The sequence below is a fragment of the Lepidochelys olivacea genome (genome assembly GCF_965140295.1).
Source record: "Lepidochelys olivacea isolate rLepOli2 genome assembly, chromosome: 6".
NCBI lineage: Eukaryota > Metazoa > Chordata > Testudines > Cheloniidae > Lepidochelys > Lepidochelys olivacea.
Genome location: NC_140416.1, coordinates 101,006,078 through 101,023,531, shown reverse-complemented (window position 1 = coordinate 101,023,531; position 17,454 = coordinate 101,006,078). Strand labels below are relative to the sequence as shown.

At 50.2% G+C, this 17,454-nt stretch overlaps 1 protein-coding gene across 1 annotated transcript; it reads left to right on the top strand.

Annotated features, from left to right (window-relative positions):
* The first annotated feature begins 1,325 nt into the window (after positions 1–1,325).
* Positions 1,326–9,820, top strand: LOC311523020 (alpha-1-antitrypsin-like). The gene is made up of 5 exons (XM_084632672.1): positions 1,326–1,352; positions 4,395–5,063; positions 6,534–6,804; positions 7,497–7,644; positions 8,801–9,820. Exons 2-5 carry the CDS (start codon positions 4,412–4,414, stop codon positions 8,993–8,995), a joined length of 1,266 nt encoding a protein of 421 aa, XP_084488798.1. The 5' UTR covers positions 1,326–1,352; positions 4,395–4,411; the 3' UTR covers positions 8,996–9,820.
* The last annotated feature ends 7,634 nt before the right edge of the window (positions 9,821–17,454 follow it).

The following is a 17,454-nucleotide window of genomic DNA, read 5'->3' as shown; positions in this document are numbered from 1 at the left end:
TTGCCTTGCTGGTAGATAAAAATACATTTAAAGGGAAATGCTGCTGCATTATTCTCCCTGCTTGAAGAAGGAAGCAGGTGGAGGGTGCTCTGTTGAAGGAAACTGCTCAAATGGGAGAAGTCACTCAGAAGGAGGAATCTTTTGTCTGGGGTTGATAGATGCTTGTCTATAGATTGGGGGAGAATGCTCGATCAAGACAAACATTTAGAATATGTTTTTCCAGTTTATAACATATTGTCCACATACTGCATTCTGGGTGCTTATCCCACTGGTTGAAACACAGAAAATACTACAAAAGGCTTTCTCATGACTATAAACCCCCACCCCTCCCAAACCTTTGCTCCCTCCCGCGTACTTTGAGAACATGCATGCATCACATGTTTAATAAAGGAGATGATATGTTGAGCCCACACCTGTATCAGACCATTGTAGTTTGTCTGGCCACCCTAACACCAGACAGATATGAATAAAGGTGGATGAAATTTTTCGGATGAATAGTTTATTTGGTGAAAAATGCAGTTTCAGCCTACTCAAGACTATTTGTGAATTTTATACACCTTCACTTCATAGGTTTGGGGATTTTTTTTTCAGGCTGGATTCACAAGGGGACTTTGGTCTAAGGGAGTGGGATATAGGTGGTCTGGCCTAATGGTCACTGCTGAGCTGGTGTCCACAAGTCAAGGACAGCCATGAGGCTGTAGACAGTGCGCGAGGATTGGCGTAATCACCAGGATCAATAAGCTTGAGGCTGGGGTCAGAGACTGGAGATCAGAGGCACAGCCAGGCTGGAATCAGGGGGCCAGAGTCAGACTGAAGTCAGAAGACAGAGATCAGAAAGCAAGGTGCAGTCTGAAGTCACAGCAAGTCAGAAGTGTATACAGCTGCCCAGACAGCTTCCTTGGGCACCCTTCAGGGTTAAATAGTGCACGTGGGCCAATCAGAGGGTCACAGGGTGCTGTCCCTCTGGAGCCTTTGGGTGGTACTTCCTGTGGCACCTAATCTCCACATTGCTCCATGGATGTTGCTTTGCATGGCCTCCTAGTGGTGTTGTGGGAACATCAACTGTCCCCAGGCTCTTAAGACCCAGGTTCTAGTGCCTTACATTTGTTGTCGTTCATGATTCACAAAGCAGCCAGAAGAGAAATAGTCCCTTCCCTTATAACTTTTACCCCAGTGATTAGGGCACTCACCCAGGTTCAGTCCAGTATTCACTCTCTGCCCTTATTGGTCATTTTTATTTGACCTGTTTAATGTGTAATAGTGGAAATTCATCCGAGTATTGCTCAGCAATATAAGTAGTGGTGTAAGGCGCAATCCAGGTCAGATGAATACAGCAGGAACCCTTTGATTATGTAAGTACAGTTATGTATTCATTTTTCCTTAGAGACTTTGAATTGATGTTATTTATGGTTTTTGCCAATTTGGTGCTAGGATTATATCATTCACATATTTGTGACTTTGTTCCCTATAGCTGTTACAATGGATTCATTACTCTGAAGTAGGATAGAAGCAACCATCCAAAGGGACAGCAAACCCTGCTGTTCTAGTGGAGGTGTACTCAGACTAATATTAGGACTTGTCTTCACTATGGGGGTAAGTCGACCTAAGTTCTGCTACTCCAACTCCGTGAATAACATAGCTGGAGTTGATGTAGCCTAAGTCAACTTACCCCATGTCTTCACAGTGCTGAGTCGATGGGAGACGCTCTCGATTTAGCAGGTCTTCACTAGCCCCGCTAAATCGATCCCTGCTGCATTGATTGCAACAGCATGGGGAGCCCAGCCCTTAGAATAAAATATCCTTTGAAGCCACAAGGAGTCTTTAAAGTACCCAATCAACTAGGAAGCTGTTGAGGTGCCCCTTTGTGCTAGGTCACCGTTTCTGTGTCGTTCACAATGGCATAGCCTACCAAGACACATTCACTGGGGGGAGATGGGAGAAAACAACATTTAAAATGCAGTACATTTATATGTTTTCCTAGTGACTAACCTCAAAATAGCCTAGAACAGATAATTGAATGTCTAGTTGCAGATCCTACTATTAGAATCTGGGAGTAGATAGAAGGTAAGAAAAATGCCATTGTTTCTGAATTTAGTTTCCCTTTTTATTCCCATAGACAACCCAATCTCAGGGAAACAAAGTCTAGCACCGTTTTAATTTCTGGACTCAGATCTTGGGCTTAAAGATGACTCCCAGCTTTTCCAAGGCTATTGTGTAAATGTTGCTAGGTTGTATAACACACCTTTTTGATCTCTTCAGTTGAGACATTTCACTGAATCTGTTTAAAAAAAAAAAAGGCCTTATTAAAATGGTCTGGCCAAAATTTTTCCAGTGTCAAAATTGTGACAAAAATACAAATTAAAATGTTTATGAGAAAAGTAAATGGAAATTGATGACATCTTTGCAGTACAACAGAAGTAGAAAGCAGGGTCCTCAGCCCGGCCTAGTATAAATTTGCTATAGGCAGCATATATTCTGTATTTAACAAGCTTTCTAAAACACTGGATTAAACTCTGCTCAGATATGGGAATTAGACTGGGGGAGATTGTTGACTCAGGCAGACAAAAAAAAAAAAGAAGCTTCTGGAACTATTGGAGCCAGTGTGCTACCTCTCAGATAATTAGAAAAATGCAGGTTAAAATGCTGGCCATGCCTTATCCCCTCCAGGTTAAATACAGTAAGTGAGAGCTGTCCTGTGCTGCTGGGGTTGTAGTTATTAGAGTATGTAACTGCATCACTGTCTGAGTTGATTAAAGATTATGATTTGGGGGATGGGAGGGAATGTAAAACAACAAATATTTAAAAAAACTGAGGTCAACCTCCCTTTATACTTGGAAGTTATTTGGTGTATCCCCAAACACACAGGGGCGTGATTACATAGGGAATCTGACTGTCTACTGCGCTGAAAATGGGGCTTCATTTAAAATAAATAAATCGGGTTGGGGTAAGTCACCACTCGGGGCCATGCTCTGACTTTTGGCTTTAGAACATTTAAAATTTAACCTTTCATGGAAGTTACCTTCCCCTCCAGCAAGCAGCTCACTGTCTGGTAAACTTGGGAACACAACCAAATTTTATGTAGGGTACACAAACAAACAAACGACAAGACCAACAAGCTATTAAAGTAATAGGGAATTGTGTTTGTGGTCAAAACCTTTAGAACTGTGGCTCCCAGCTGAAACTCCACCTGGGCCTCCCTTGCAAGTCCAGGCCACCCCAACCTCAGTCAGGTGGGTGCAGGGACTCCTCTCAGCTGGGGACTTGCTCCAGCCTGCAAGTGTCCCTCTAGTTGCTGCTGCTGTCATTGCACTGCTCAGCTCAGTCCTCACCCCTAGGTCCTATCAAATCCCCAGTGGACTCAAAAAGAAACCCCCTTTCTCTAAGGTAAGACGCAAAAGATATGGGTGTTCCTCTTGCCCATCTGGGCACGGCTACCCCAATCTGGACCCACTGCCCAGCTAAGAGTGGCTCAGTGGATAACCCCACCTCCCCACGTTCTCACACTTACCTCCTTTTTCATATATCTGCAATTACCCCGCACATTTATCACAGGTTGTATGTGTGGCACCAGGGAAACCCCAGGTTGTGCAGCTTTTGGTACTTCATGGAACTCCTGACATACATGCAAATTATACCTGCTAGCAGGTAGGGAGCCACTCAGTTTTCCTGTAGAGCAGGGTTCTCAAACTGGGGGTCGTGACCCCTAAGGATGTCATAAGGTTATTACTTGGGGGGTCGCGAGCTGTCAGCCTCCACCCCAAACCCCGCTTCACCTCCAGCATTTATAAAAGCGTTAAATATTTTAAAGTGTTTTTAATTTATAAAGGGGGGGAGGGTCGCACTCAGGAGCTTGCTATTTGAAAGGTGTCACCGGTACAAAAGTTTGAGAACCACTGCTACAGGGGGAGTCAGAGTGGTATATGCAAATTAGTCAGGCCGCAGACTCCCGCAATTCTCCCACTTCACCACTAGAGGGAGCTAAAGAGCTGCAGCTCCAACTCTTGCTAGACCTCTTAACCTTTCTAATTGTGTCCACTGAATAGTGAAACATAGTTATGGTGGAAAAAATTACATCACTGTTACTACTGACCACTACACTCACTAGTGCCAGAATTTTGCTGGAGAAGAACACATCACATATCCTAAACAGCCGAGGCATATTCCAATCTTTATTATAACTGACATATTAGTAAACTAAACCGAATTATTCCTTAGTGGGATTTATAATCATGTATAGTCACGTTAGATATGCCATGTTCCTTTGTTTTGCATTATTTTTATATACATTTTATTAATAATTGTTATGACAACTAATGCAAACAACGAGCCATTAATTGCTACCAAAGTCACTATTAATTTTGCCCCTCTAATTGTTTGATTCTATTTTGTGACAGAATAATTTGAAAGGAAAATGAATTCTGCCCTTTCTGTGTGTTTGTTACTTGCTGCTCTTTATGCTCTTGCCCATTGCCATCACTTTCCTCATCACCCCACCTGTGAGGATGACCATAAAGTTACAAATCACACGGAAGAGCATGCACTCCTGAACCAGGCCTGTGTCAAACAAGGTGCTAGCTATGCGGACTTTACATTCAGATTCTATAAGCAGGCTATATTAGTGGAAGCAGACAAGAATGTGTTCTTCTCTCCTGTGAGCATTGCTACTGCCTTTGCAATGCTGGCAATGGGTGCTAAATCGACCACTCGGACTCAGATTTTTGAAGGAATGGGCTTTAGCCTGACAGAGATTCAGGAGGAGGAGATACATGAAAGTTTCCATCATCACATCCACATGATGAATTGTCCTAACAATAAGATCCAGACAAGTATGGGAAATGCCCTTTTTATAGCGGCTGAGTTTAAAGCACTAGAGAAGTTTTTACAAGACGTCAAAACCTTTTATGAAACAGAATATTTTCCTACTAATTTCCATAATTTAAAAGAGGCTGAGAAAAAGATCAATGGTTATGTAGAGAAGAAAACCCGTGGGAAAATTCCGGAACTAGTCAGCTCTCTTGATCCAAACACTGTCATGGTTCTTGTTAACTACATTTATTTCAAAGGTAAGGCATGGAGCACAGATGGGTATGTATTTACATTATAATCTTTGAATGGCTGATTTTGATCTAAAGCAAAGAAAACATTGTTGCTGCTTTTACTATAAATTAAGAGAAACTGTCATAATATAGTAGAGCACAGAGCTAGAACTGGTCTAAATTGTGCAGGGCCTTGAAGGGAAGGACAAAAAACATGTATTTGATGTACCATAAAAGAGGGATCCAATAGTTTAAAATTCCTTTAAGATCCTTAGTTGGAAGGGACTCTGGAAGGGTAGAAAAGAAATAACAAAAACCAACGGGCAGAAATCAAAGCAAGACAAATTCAAACTAGAAATAATTTTTAACAGAGAGTGATTAACCAGTGGCACAAATTACCAAGGGAAGTGGTGGATTCTCCGCTTCTTATGTCTTCTAATCAAGAACGGATGCAATGCAGGGATGACCAGATGATATTCCAAAGCCTGTGTTGTGCAGGAGGTCAGGCTAGATGATCAAATGCTCCTTTCTGGCCTTAAACTCTATCCGAGTGGTCACGTTCATTTATTGTGTTTTAGGTACCCACTGAATATAAAACACCTACAAGAAATCATTTTAATAGCTGTTTTATTTATAGAGCTGCTGAGGCACCTGCTAGGTAAATTCTTCCTAATAAAGAATTAAAACAAGAAGTGACTTGATTCTGATTTCCAGTCCACTGCTAAACCTTGGTGTAAACATTGTTCTGCAAGGGGCTGGAATATTTACAGTCACCTGTCATTATTTTATTTGTTATTCTCAGGTCAGTTTCTACTGCATGTATAAAACAATATGTGCATTTCCCACACTCCTAGCAGTATGGGAAGCCCCAGGGCTGCTGCCTCTTTGCATCACTAGTGGAACACAAGCCAGCTGAGTGGAGCAGGCTATAGCTTTGCTCTGCTTATCACCAGTCAGCAATGGGAGGGGCATTGCTGGTTGTGGAGAGGGGAGCCCATTTTCCATTCTCAGGAATGGTGCAGCATACACTCTTGGCTCTTGGTCCCTGGAGCTGCAAGTGGGATTGTGCCTTCACCCAGTGTGGTTCTGTGCCCTGTTGGCTCTTAGGGGTAAGAAGAATGAAGACAATATTTGGTTTGACATCTCTAGGTAGCAACAGTTTGATTTGGAATAGTTTGGGGGCCCCCAGCATTACATCAGAATAAATATTTAAGGGACCTATTCTTCTCTCCGCAATAACGCTTTAAAGAAAACCAACAACATTTGTTCATTTCACTTAGTGGTTCTTCATCTTGACTAATAACCCATTTACCCCAAACTCCAGCACATCAATGATGCTTCTGCCGCTCGCCTGCAAAACAGACATCGCTTCATCAAAATAAACGTGGAGTTACCCCCACCTATGAGCTTCTTCCCTTTGAATTAGTCTGATTTCTGCCAACAAATTGCTCTCTCCCTCCACTATTAAATTGCATTCTTTTTGTTTTTGATGATAAGCCTCCTGGGAAAATCCTTTCAATCCTTTCCACACCCGCGAGGAGGATTTTTTGGTGGATGAGAAAACCTCCGTTAAAGTCAGTATGATGCGCCAGGATACCGACTATGAAAGCCACTATGATGACCAGCTGTCATGCTGGTTGGTGCAGATACCGTACAATGGAAATGCCAAAGCATTATTTATTCTGCCTGACGCAGGAAAGATGAAGCAGGTGGAGGCTGCTCTCTTGAAAGAAACTGTGTGTAAATGGGAGAAATTACTTCAAAAAAGGTAACCCTTTGCCCACCGTTATGCGGCTAGATGGTTGATAGTAATTTAAGAGAGAATTCCAGAGCAAGGCAAAATATTAACGCAGGTATCACAGTTCAGTATTCTCCATGTTGAGTAAGTAAAGTTCTCAAATGATCCCCCAGCTGCCTTAGAGGAGAGCATTGCAGAAGGTACAATTCCAACTCTTCTGACAGCCCAGGATGCAGCATCCCAACTGTTGGTCCCTTAGTACTGATCTTGTTGCCAGTTGAGTGTTTGAAAGTTCCTACTTCTTTCATGTTGCTAATGAGATTTATTAACTGCCATGTGCCATTGACTCCAACCTCCTTACCCTAATCTCTGTCTCCACTCCACCATCTCCTTGTCCCTCCAACTGCGCCTGATCCCACAGAAGTCTGTTGAAAGGTACATACCAGGGCTCTGAAATGAAGTTATGGACTCAGGAGAAATTCATTTGTTCAGTGGTCCAACCACATCTGTTCAGGAGCATCCAGGCATGTAGAAAAGGCTCACCTAGACCCTCTAGGTGCTCAGTCCTCACTCAGACACACAAATCACACAGACAATACAAATGCCACCAGCAGACACCTCAGGAGTCAGAAAAGCACCATGTGGTGTCATTAAATTGCAGGTACTCCATAGTGTTATCTGAGTGCAATGTTTCACCATCATGTTGTGTTCTTTGTTGACAGGAGTATTAATCTGTACATTCCAAAGTTTTCTATTTCGGGGTCCTACGATGTGAAACTCCTGTTTAAGAAAATGGGTATTACTGATGTGTTCTCTAGCCTTGCTGATCTGTCTGGAATTGCTGGGACGTCCGACCTGTATGTTTCAAAAGTAAGTTAGTGAACAAATGGTTTTGTTAGCAGGATTCGTCTGTGCCCATGATTATAAAGTTTACATCCGAGACTATTTACGGTCTCGATTCTGTTCCCACTGAAGCCACTGGCAAAACTCCCACTGACCTCAGTGGCTGCTGGCACTCAATCAGTTTTCTCTAGACTAGGGCACAAACAGGCTCGTTACAGAGAGCACAAGCCTTCATCTGTAGTTTCTGAAGGTTGTTATAAAAGGAACGTGTCCTAGGGAGCAGCAGGTACATTAAGAATGGGCACAAGTACAAAAAAATGGCTTTAACTATTCCTTGCCCCCCAGACTAGAATGTCTCAATAGCAGCAATGACAACCACTTCCAAATCCAGAGCTAGGTTGTGATACACTTATGCACCATTTTTTCTCAAGTATTGCCTCAGATTCCAATGAGACGGGTGAAATCCTGGCCCCACTGAAGTCAATGAGAGTGTTGCCCTTGACTTCAATGGAGCCAGGATTTAACTGTGGGTAATAGGCTACAACTCAAAAGGAGTAAGGTCATCAGAATCTGACCCTAGCTTAGCATTGGGATAATATTATCTAAGTCACATTCGGGACAATAAGAAGAACGTTCTGAGTGGGTTCCACAGCACCTCTGTAAAGAACCCAGTTAGGGTTTGGAGTAACTAAGGTCCTGCAGTAACAATGCACAGTATGATGCTGTACTGAAGAGAAGAATTGTGGGCCTCGGTGCCATGGATTCTTGTCATTGTTCGCCTTGACATTTCTGCTGGAACACAGCTTTGTACTGTCTCAACGTAATGACTGTTTGTGATGCTAAGGAGGAATTGGTGATAGTAATCATTGATAGAAAAAAATCCCTCTCTTTTGCGGAGAACGGCAGCTGACTTGATCCATGCAGGCCTATCTTTTTTTCCTCGGTGGAACTGCAATTGAGAAATAACTGCAACAGCCTCTTAATATTGTTGGGTTTGATGCTGGAGTCCAGACACAGGGGAAACTCCTCTTGAAGTCCAGGGAAGATTTGCCACTCAGTGGAGCTGGTTTCATTGGGCTGTATCAGTCCTGTTTGTATTCTTCCCATTTCCTAACACAACAAGTTCAATATCAGCTGCTGATCACTGTCCTGTACTCACGCTGTAACATTTGCCTCCTTGCAGGCTGTTCACAAGGCCGTGTTGAATGTTCATGAGAATGGCACCGAGGCAGCAGCAGCCACCGCGATAGCAGTTAACAAATTTCTTCATCCTTCAACTACCATTAAATTCAACAGGCCCTTCGTTGTGATGATTGTTGATAAAGCCACCCTTAGCACAATTTTCATGGGGAAAATTGTCAACCCTACTATAAAATAATTGAGGAGTCGCTGGACGCATCAGTACTTATGGTGGGCCACCGCAGGCACTTCTGCGGACCACCAGGTGTCAGTGACTATCCCTGAACTTTAATTGAGCTACATTCACAAGCAAATCAACTATATATATGGGAATGTTTAGCCTATAAGCAATTGAGATTTCTTCTCAAACAAAATAACTAAATATGTATACAGCACATGTAATAACAAATCACTGATAATCTGCATAGGAAGGCCTATCATCTCTTTGCCCCAGTTTGGTAATTCAGATCATACTAATACATTATCTGAGTCCCTAGGAAAGCTGTCTTTATAAAACTAGATCTTCATGTAAGATGTAAAGTTTCCCAGTTCACAGCAGTGTCCTGAATGCCCTTAGTTCTGGGTTATTCACTGGCAGCTTTATCATCCAGGAATCCTGGTAAGGATCACTGCTCTACCAGTCTGTCTCTGGATAGTCCCAGTGTTGAGGTCCAAGAAATTAGCAATCCCTTCCCTTAGTGTTGCCCATGGCCTGGCTGTTAGTCAGCACGCTGCCAAGCCAGTCCTGTCACAGTTCTCTCTCATCAACAGGTTCTCTCAGACATTAACAGTTATTTCTCCTTCAGTCAACTTGCCTTCACCACATGTTCCAGCTCTTATCTGGAATGTCCCAGAAAGCCAGCGGCTGCTCCAAAACATTTAGAATTGCTCTTCCGTAACATACACTAGGTGCCATGTCACTTCCACAGTGATTGGCAAACAACTTTTAAAGGCACAGTAATGAAACAGGCACAGAAATTTACATTGTCAATTACTCATTTTTGCAGTTACTGAATAAAATAAATGTTGGGACCTAAACTTTTCACTTGTGCTGACTTTTAGAGAGTCTCCACTCTCTTGCCGTTATGTTTTGTACATCTTTTTAAGCCACATGACAGGGTCAGGCCAGATGGCTACAGGAGAGTGATCCTACTGGGATCCAGGAAGTGGGCAGGCTTTCCTTCCACTGCTAAAGGATCTCCCCCAGCCTAAGAGGGGGATCCACAGGACCTGGACACCTGCTCTATCGCCGCATCCCTCTGTCGGCTGGCGCCCCGGGTGTAGTCACGGCGGAAGAGCCGGGTGCGCACCTTTCCCAGGTCCCACCACCGCCGCGCCGAGGCAAAGGCACGCTGCTGCCCTCGCCAGGCCAGCCAGAACTCCCAGAAGGATGCCACGAAGCCCACATCCTCCAACAAGCTGTTGTTGAAATGCCAATAGGCCGGCGCCGGCCTCTCCGCGCAGAGGGAGGCTGTCATGGTGGCTAAATGATGGTCAGAGAATGGGGCCAGCCGGATACTGGAGGAGTGGGCTAGTGAAAGGTGGATGCGTGATAAATAAATGTGGTCCAACTGGGAGTGGCGCGATTGATGGGCCTCCACCCGGACAAAGGTGAACGTGAAAATGTCATCCGGGTGGTGGTCGCGCCAGACGTCCACCAGGGAGTGGTGTTCGACTATCTCCTGGAGGACGTCCGCGGCAGCCGGGCACTGCTCGGTCACCGAGCGGTCCCGCTCCTCAAGGGTAGTATTAAAGTCCCCGTCCAGGACCAGGCACTTATGAGGATCCAAGGTGCCGAGGAAGGCGGACGCCTGCTGAAAGAAACGCAGCCACTCCGGGCCCGATGTTGGGGCATAGACGTTAACGAGGTTGACCACAAACCCCTCCATACGGACCCGGAGGTGCAGCAGACGGCTCGGCACAGCCTTGGTGACCCCTAGCACCTCGGGCCATAGGTCAGGGGAGAACTGGGTCGCCACTCCAGCCGTATGAACTGTGAGATGGCTAAAGGAGACCTGTCCCCCCATTCCAGCCGCCAGCTGTCTTCGGCAGCTGGATCCTTATGGGTCTCCTGCAGGAAAACCACAGAGTACCTCCCCTCCCGAAGGAAAGAGAGAATCTGGCACCTGTGGAGACCCATCTTACAGCCTCGGGTGTTCAACGTTGCGATGGGGAGAGGTGCCATGAGGAGGGCTGGGGGGGATCCCCGCCGGCAGGGACACTCGCGGCTCCCAACGGGCCGTGCAACAGTCTGTGACCTACCCCATAGGTGAGTAAGGAGTCACGGAAGAGGCGGACCCGCTGGTAGGCCGCAGCGGCCTGCTTCCCGGTCCTTTTACCCTCCCCCATGAGGGCCCTCGTGGCCTGGAGGATTTGATGGAAGTCCCCCCATCGCTGGAGAGCGAGCTGCACCTTGTTACGGGAGCCACTGATGTCCCCAAGGAACTCCGGCAGCTCCTCTCTCAGCGTATGGGGGGCCGGGGTCACTAGCCCCCGGCTTTCCTCTGGAGGGATCACTGACACAGCCCCATGGCCCACCAAGACAGGCAGGCAAGGGGCGGACCCCCCAACATGGCACCCGATGGGCTGGCGCCACGCAGCCCCCCCTCAAACTCCAGCTCAATGGGGGTGGCGAGGGAAGATAGCAGCCCCTAGTGAGTAGGGACAGGGAAATAGAGAGGCCGCTCCCTGGGGGCTATCCTCTGGGAGTGAGGAGATGACAGCCCCAGGGGCGGCAATGGTATCACGGGAGGTGGAGGGGACAGGGACGGCATTGGCATCAGGGGAAGGGCAGGGATCTAGAGTAGGAGCAGGGCAGGGATCGGGAGCAGAATCAGGGAGAGGGACAAAGGCAGGATCCTGGGCCCCAGTAGCCAGGCTGCTGGGAAATGGCCCTTCTTGGTCAAGCTCAGGAATCTGGGGGGTAGGAAGGGGGCCCTCTGTGATATCAGGCTCTGGCTCCATGGCTGGTGTAGTAGCCACGGCATCGAAAGGTGGACAGCCTTCAGAGGGATCCCCGCCCAGGAAGGAGGTCGGTTGCCCCGTGCCCACGAGGGACATCCCATGGGGCTCGGGTCCCAGCCACATGGCACCGGTGGTCGACTCGGTGGGCTCAGCAGCCGTCAGCAGGGTGCCACCCACAGCCGGGCAGATGGAGGAGCCCAGGGAATCCTCGGAGGTGGAAGCGGAAACAGCGTTTAGGGGGAGGAAGCATGGAGAAGGGGGGGCCAGAGTGAGGTCACTCAGATCAAGGCGCGCTGGCAGAGGGTTGTCCTCCCCTGGGTGACCGGGGTCAGACCCAGGGCCTCGATCTCCTTGTAGATGGAAGGGAACTCTCCTTCCACCACCCTGAAGTTCTCCCCGCCAGTGCCCAAAGTGACGCTTGTCTCGGGGCTCACAGGGGCTCCAGATGATAACAGGGCAGGAGGGGCTCCATCGGGGGCCTTGGAGGGAAGGGACTCCAAAGGAGGGGGGTACTGCCCTCCTGTGCTGCCACGTCTTCCCCAACCAGTACTGGTGGATGGAAAGCACCCGCGGGCAAGGCAGAAGGCTCAGCATTGGTGCCCCCCTTTCTGGTCTTCCGGGGGGTTTCTGCATTGGCGGAAAGGAGCGGAACTCGAGCCTTCCGCTTGCCCCGCTTCCCCTGGACTAGGGCCCAGCCCTCCATGGCATCATCCAGGGGCTGGCTAACAGGGGTCAGGTCGGCGGGCAGGGGCAATGGCTCAGGGACTGTGGGAGGCAGCGGTGGGGCGGCATGAGGGAGGGAAGATTTCCCCTTGGGCGGGCCCGCTCCCATGCTTGGCGGTATCCCTGCCACACCCTCCTCTAGGGGCCCTGCTGGATTGCAGGCAGCAGAGGCGGGGCTCTCCCGCTCGTCTGGGCGCGCTGGGGGGAGCACCCCTTGGGCCCGAGTGGGAGCACTGGTGGACTGAGTAGGAGGAGGGACGGCTCCGGGCAGCCAGGGGCGCTGGCAATGATCGGGCCGGGACTCGGGGGGCTAGCGCCCTGCCAGGGCTCGGGGGTCCTGGATGCACCTCCTTGCCGGGCCAAGGGGCAGTCCCTCTGGACGTGCCCCATTGCCCAGCAGAGGTAGCACCAGGCCTCCCCCATGGAATAATGCCCCCGGTAATGGGCCCCCTGGTAGGGGACCAAGAATGACCCCTCAAACGCCTCTCCGCCATGCGCCGCCGGCAGCAGTTGAAGCTGCACTTGCCAGCAGAATGAGAGGACGTGACAGAGGGTGGGTTCTTTGCAGCCCAATGGGAGAAGGCTCACAATGGAGATGGGTTTCCCCAGGGTAGAAAGGGCAGGTAACAGGGCAGCATTGGGAAGAAAGGGAGGGACAGATGTCAGGACCAGGAGGACGCCCAGGTCCTCTAGTGGCTCTAGGGGGACGAACACGCCCCCCACCGCCAGGCCCTTCTCCACCGCCTCCTGGGTGGTGGCCTCCGATGCTGAAAAGAAGACAACCTTTCCGTACATTTTGGAGGCCACCACAATGGCCGTGGGTCCCACCACCCTCGCCAACGCCCGCATGGAGGTCTCCACGTGGGGCGAGGCTGGCACCAGGAGGCAACAGACACCGTACTTCCTGGTCAAGGTCGGGAAGGGGCCCCAACTGCTATAAATGGTAGCAGAGGCAGTGGGCAGGAGAGATGATGTAGCGGCAGGCGGGGGGGGGGGGGGGGCTGCCACCACTTGAGTGTACGCCCTGGGGGCTGGGGGAGGGACACCCGCAGAGCTGGTGGAGGGAACAGTGGGGAGGGATGCCGCGGCCAGTGGTGGTGCTGCGGCAGGGGGGCAGCCCCTACCATGGAGGGCCTGGTCTATTTTGCGGGGCCCTTACCCTTCTTTTTTCCCTGGCCTTTCCTCCCGGCTTGGGGGGTTCCCCAGGGTCAGAGGGGGCGAGGGACGTGGCAGCAGCGGAGGTCATCTTGGTGTCCACCGCCGCCGGTGCCCCAGCGGGGGCAATGGCAGGTGGTTCGGCTGTGGCAGCGGAGGTGGAGGCTTGGGGGGGGCCAACGGGGTAGCAGGTAGGGAAGGGGCAGTGGGGTTTTCTGGGGGGGTCCCACCCATCTCATCCCCCACCATCATGACCAGGGAGGGAAGGGGAGACACCAGAAGGAAGAGGGGAACAGGAAAGCAGGTCGACCACTCCTCCCTGCTAGGCTGCAGGCAGGGAAGGAGGGCCCCAAAAGCGGTGGGCTGGATGGGGGGCAATCAGGGGTTAGGGGTCAGTAACCAACACTGGGTGGAATTCCGGCTCCTCTAGCTGCACTAGGGGAGGGGGGATACAACAGCATTGGGGGTGCAGTGAAGAGGGTTTAAACTAAAATGGGGAGTGGCACAAGGGCATGGGAGGGGGCATGGGCGCACGGAGCAAAGGGGCTAAGCGGGCTGGAGGTAGGACAGGTAAGCCAAGGGGCTAGCTTCAGAGCCTGGGGCAGGGCAAACAAATAAAGGCTGCAGAGCGAAACGGGCGGGGCAGGCAAACAAACCGAAGCTAGTAAGGGGGGCTGAGGCAAAAGGGTGGGGCAAAAGGCTGCAAGGGGCAAATGGGGCAGGTAGCAAGGGGCAAAGCTGTGAGGTGGGCAGTCCGGGGGGGCGGGGGGAGCACGTGTGCCCACGTGCGCCTGCACACAGCCTGTTTAGGCTGGCTGCTGCTTCTGGCCCAAATCAGGGCATGGCAAGCTAAGCAAGCAGCTGAGTCCAGAGGCAGGAGCTGAGGCAGATGGTGTACAGGCAGTGAGGGTGGTGGAGGGGGTTGGGGAGGACACAGATGGATTGGGGGGCAGCTCTACACCACACCCCCTGTGTCCCTACAAACACAATCAAGACCCCCACCACAAGAGCACAGTTTGAAAGTTACTCAGTTCCAAAGGCCCCCTCCACAGTGGTCTGCACAGTCTCTAGGTGCTCCCCCACGGGTCCTCTTCTCCTCCTCAGGGCTTCAGCAGCTCCAGGCAGTAGACTCCGCAGCAGCAGCTCCAGGTAGCAGAGAACGGGGGTGGTGGTGTCTGGCCTAGCCAGGGGAGTAGCTGGAGCAGCAACAGGGAGAGCCCAGGGCCTAACAGCAGCAGTATCAGCAACAGGAGCAGCAGCCCTCTCTCTTCCTTCTCCCTCCAGGCCAGAGGGCTACAGGAGAGTGATCCTATTACGATCCAGGAAGTGGGCGAGCGAAGCCCGTCCAGTGCTAAAGGATCCCCCCGCAGCCTAAGAGGGGGATCCACAGGCCCTGGACACCAAATAAATCTGGGGAACAACTAATGAAATAACAGGGACAGGAGTGTGGTCAAAGGGTCAAACGAAGGGAACCGGACAGGGACACCGAGCAGAGAACCCTGGACAGCGCCCACTGCTCCTCAAAGGCGTCAAGGGAGTTGGTGGACGCCGCCCAGAGGAACTCTGCCTGGATAAGTGAAAGGACCAAGGATCGGAAATAGGCCCCACAGTCACAAGAGACTCCATCGGCCAACCTCCTCACTCTGGTTTTATAGATGGCCATTTTAGCTAGGGCCAGGAGGAGGTTGACCAGGAGATCCTGTGACTTTGTGGGGCCACAGATAGGGAGTGCATAACAAAGAAGCTGAGGGGAAAAGTGCTACCAAAAACGTAATAAAATATTGGTGAGGAGCCGGAATAGGGGCTGCAGCCTGGAACACTCCAGATATATGTGTGCCAGGGTTTCCCTCATGCTGCAAAAGGGGCAGGTTCTGGGATAGAGGTGAACCGTGCCAAGAACAGGCCCATGCTCACGGCTCCATGAAGGAGCCACCAACTGATCTCCCCGTTACAGGAGAGTGATTTTTTTTTTAAGCAAAAGATGTTTTTATTTGCGTAACATACTTACAAAGTAAAAACAGCAGCATATGCAATGTGTAACACAGCAACCAATCACAATTGTTTTCTCATTAGCTTCAGGGGAGGGAAGTGTTCAAGCTTGCCCAGGCCCAGAGCAGGGGGCTTCATTGACTCTCGTGGTCTTCCACCCCCTCGAGTTACCTGGCACCACGCCCAAGTGTCACCAACAATTCCCTCCTCTGAAAGCACCCAACAAGAGGGGCAGGTTGTGGGGTGGACAATCCGGGGGGGGGATCACATGCACTCACGTGTGAAAGAACCTCTCTAGGGTGGTGGTGTCCGCAGCAGCAATGGCTGGGGCTGGGGTCCCTTACTCTCTCCCCCAATCAAAGGGTCAGACAAAGGGACCCAGACGGGGACACCGAGCAGAGAACCTCGGACAGCGCCCACTGCTCCTCAAAAGCATCAAGGGAGTCGGAGGATGCCGCCCAGAGGAACTCCACCCGGATACGTGAACGGACCGAGGATTGGAAAACGGCCTCACAGTCACAGGTAACTCCATCGGCCAACCCACTCTCTCTGGCTTTATAAATGGCCGTTTTAGCCAGGGCCAGGAGGAGGTTGACCAGGAGATCCCGTGACTTTGTGGGGCCACAGATAGGGAGTGCATAAATAAGAAGCTGAGGGGAAAAGTGCAACCAAAAACGCACTAAAATATTGGTGAGGAGCCGGAATAGGGGCTGCATCCTGGAACACTCCAGATATATGTGTGCCAGGGTTTCTCTCACACCGCAAAAGGGGCAAGTGTCTGGGATAGAGGTGAACTGCGCCAAGAACACGCCCGTGCTCACGGCTCTGTGAAGGAGCTGCCAACTGATATCCCCATTACAGGAGAGTGATCAAAGGGGGAGCTATTGGTCCCCAATTAACCAGGTCCCTTTTCTCTGGGTAAGGGAACAGGGAAGGTTTTTTTTTTTTTTTTAAAAACAGAAAAGAATTTTATTGTGTAACACTTACAAAGAGCTACCAAAGAAAACAAAACTATGCAGCAAAACAACGCAAACAGAAGGTATAACACAGCAGCTTTCAGGAGGGAGAAGTGTTCAGGCTAGCCTGGGCCCAGAGCAGGGGGGCTTCCTCGACACTTGTGGTCTTCCACCCCCTCAAGTTACCTAGTGCCGCGCCCAGTGTCACCGATTATCCCTCTCCTGAGAGTGCCCGGCAAGATGGGCACGGCTGCGGGGTGGGCGGTTTGGGGGCAGGGAGGGTAGACACCCATGTAGTATAGGACCCCTCCTAGATGACAGGAATGATGGTATCCACAGCGGCAACGGCTGGGGCTGGCATCTCTCGCTCTTTCCCTCAATCAAAGGGTCAGACGGAGGGAACTGGAAGGGGTCACCGAGCAGAGAACCCTGGACAGCGCCCATCGCTCCTTGAAGGCGTCAAGGGAGTCGGTGGACGCCGCCCAGAGGAACTCCGCCCGGATATGTGAATGTACTGAGGATTGGAAAAAGGCCCTACAATCGCAGGACGCTTCATGGGCCAACCTCCCCTCTCTGGTTTTATAAATGGCTGTTTTAGCCTACTCTAGGAGGAGGTTAACCAGGAGATCTCGCGATTTTGTGGGGCCACGGATGGGGAGTGTATAGATAAAAAGGTGAGGGGAGAAATGAAGCCAGAAGCGCAATAAAATATTTGTGAGGAGCTGGAAAAGGGGCTGCAATCTGGCACACTCTAGATATACGTGCGCCAGGGTTTCCCTCACATTACAAAAAGGGCAAGTATCCGGGATGGGGGTAAACCGTATCAAAAACATGCCCGTGCTCACAGCTCCGTGAAGAAGCCGCCAACTGA

Bases quoted from the DNA above. Each gene is read 5' to 3' on its own strand.
- LOC311523020 (XM_084632672.1), top strand. From the start codon at position 4,412: ATGAATTCTGCCCTTTCTGTGTGTTTGTTACTTGCTGCTCTTTATGCT. The intron at 6,805-7,496 runs GTAACCCTTTGC...CTTTGTTGACAG, and splicing joins GAGAAATTACTTCAAAAAAG to GAGTATTAATCTGTACATTC. The intron at 7,645-8,800 runs GTAAGTTAGTGA...GCCTCCTTGCAG, and splicing joins CCGACCTGTATGTTTCAAAA to GCTGTTCACAAGGCCGTGTT.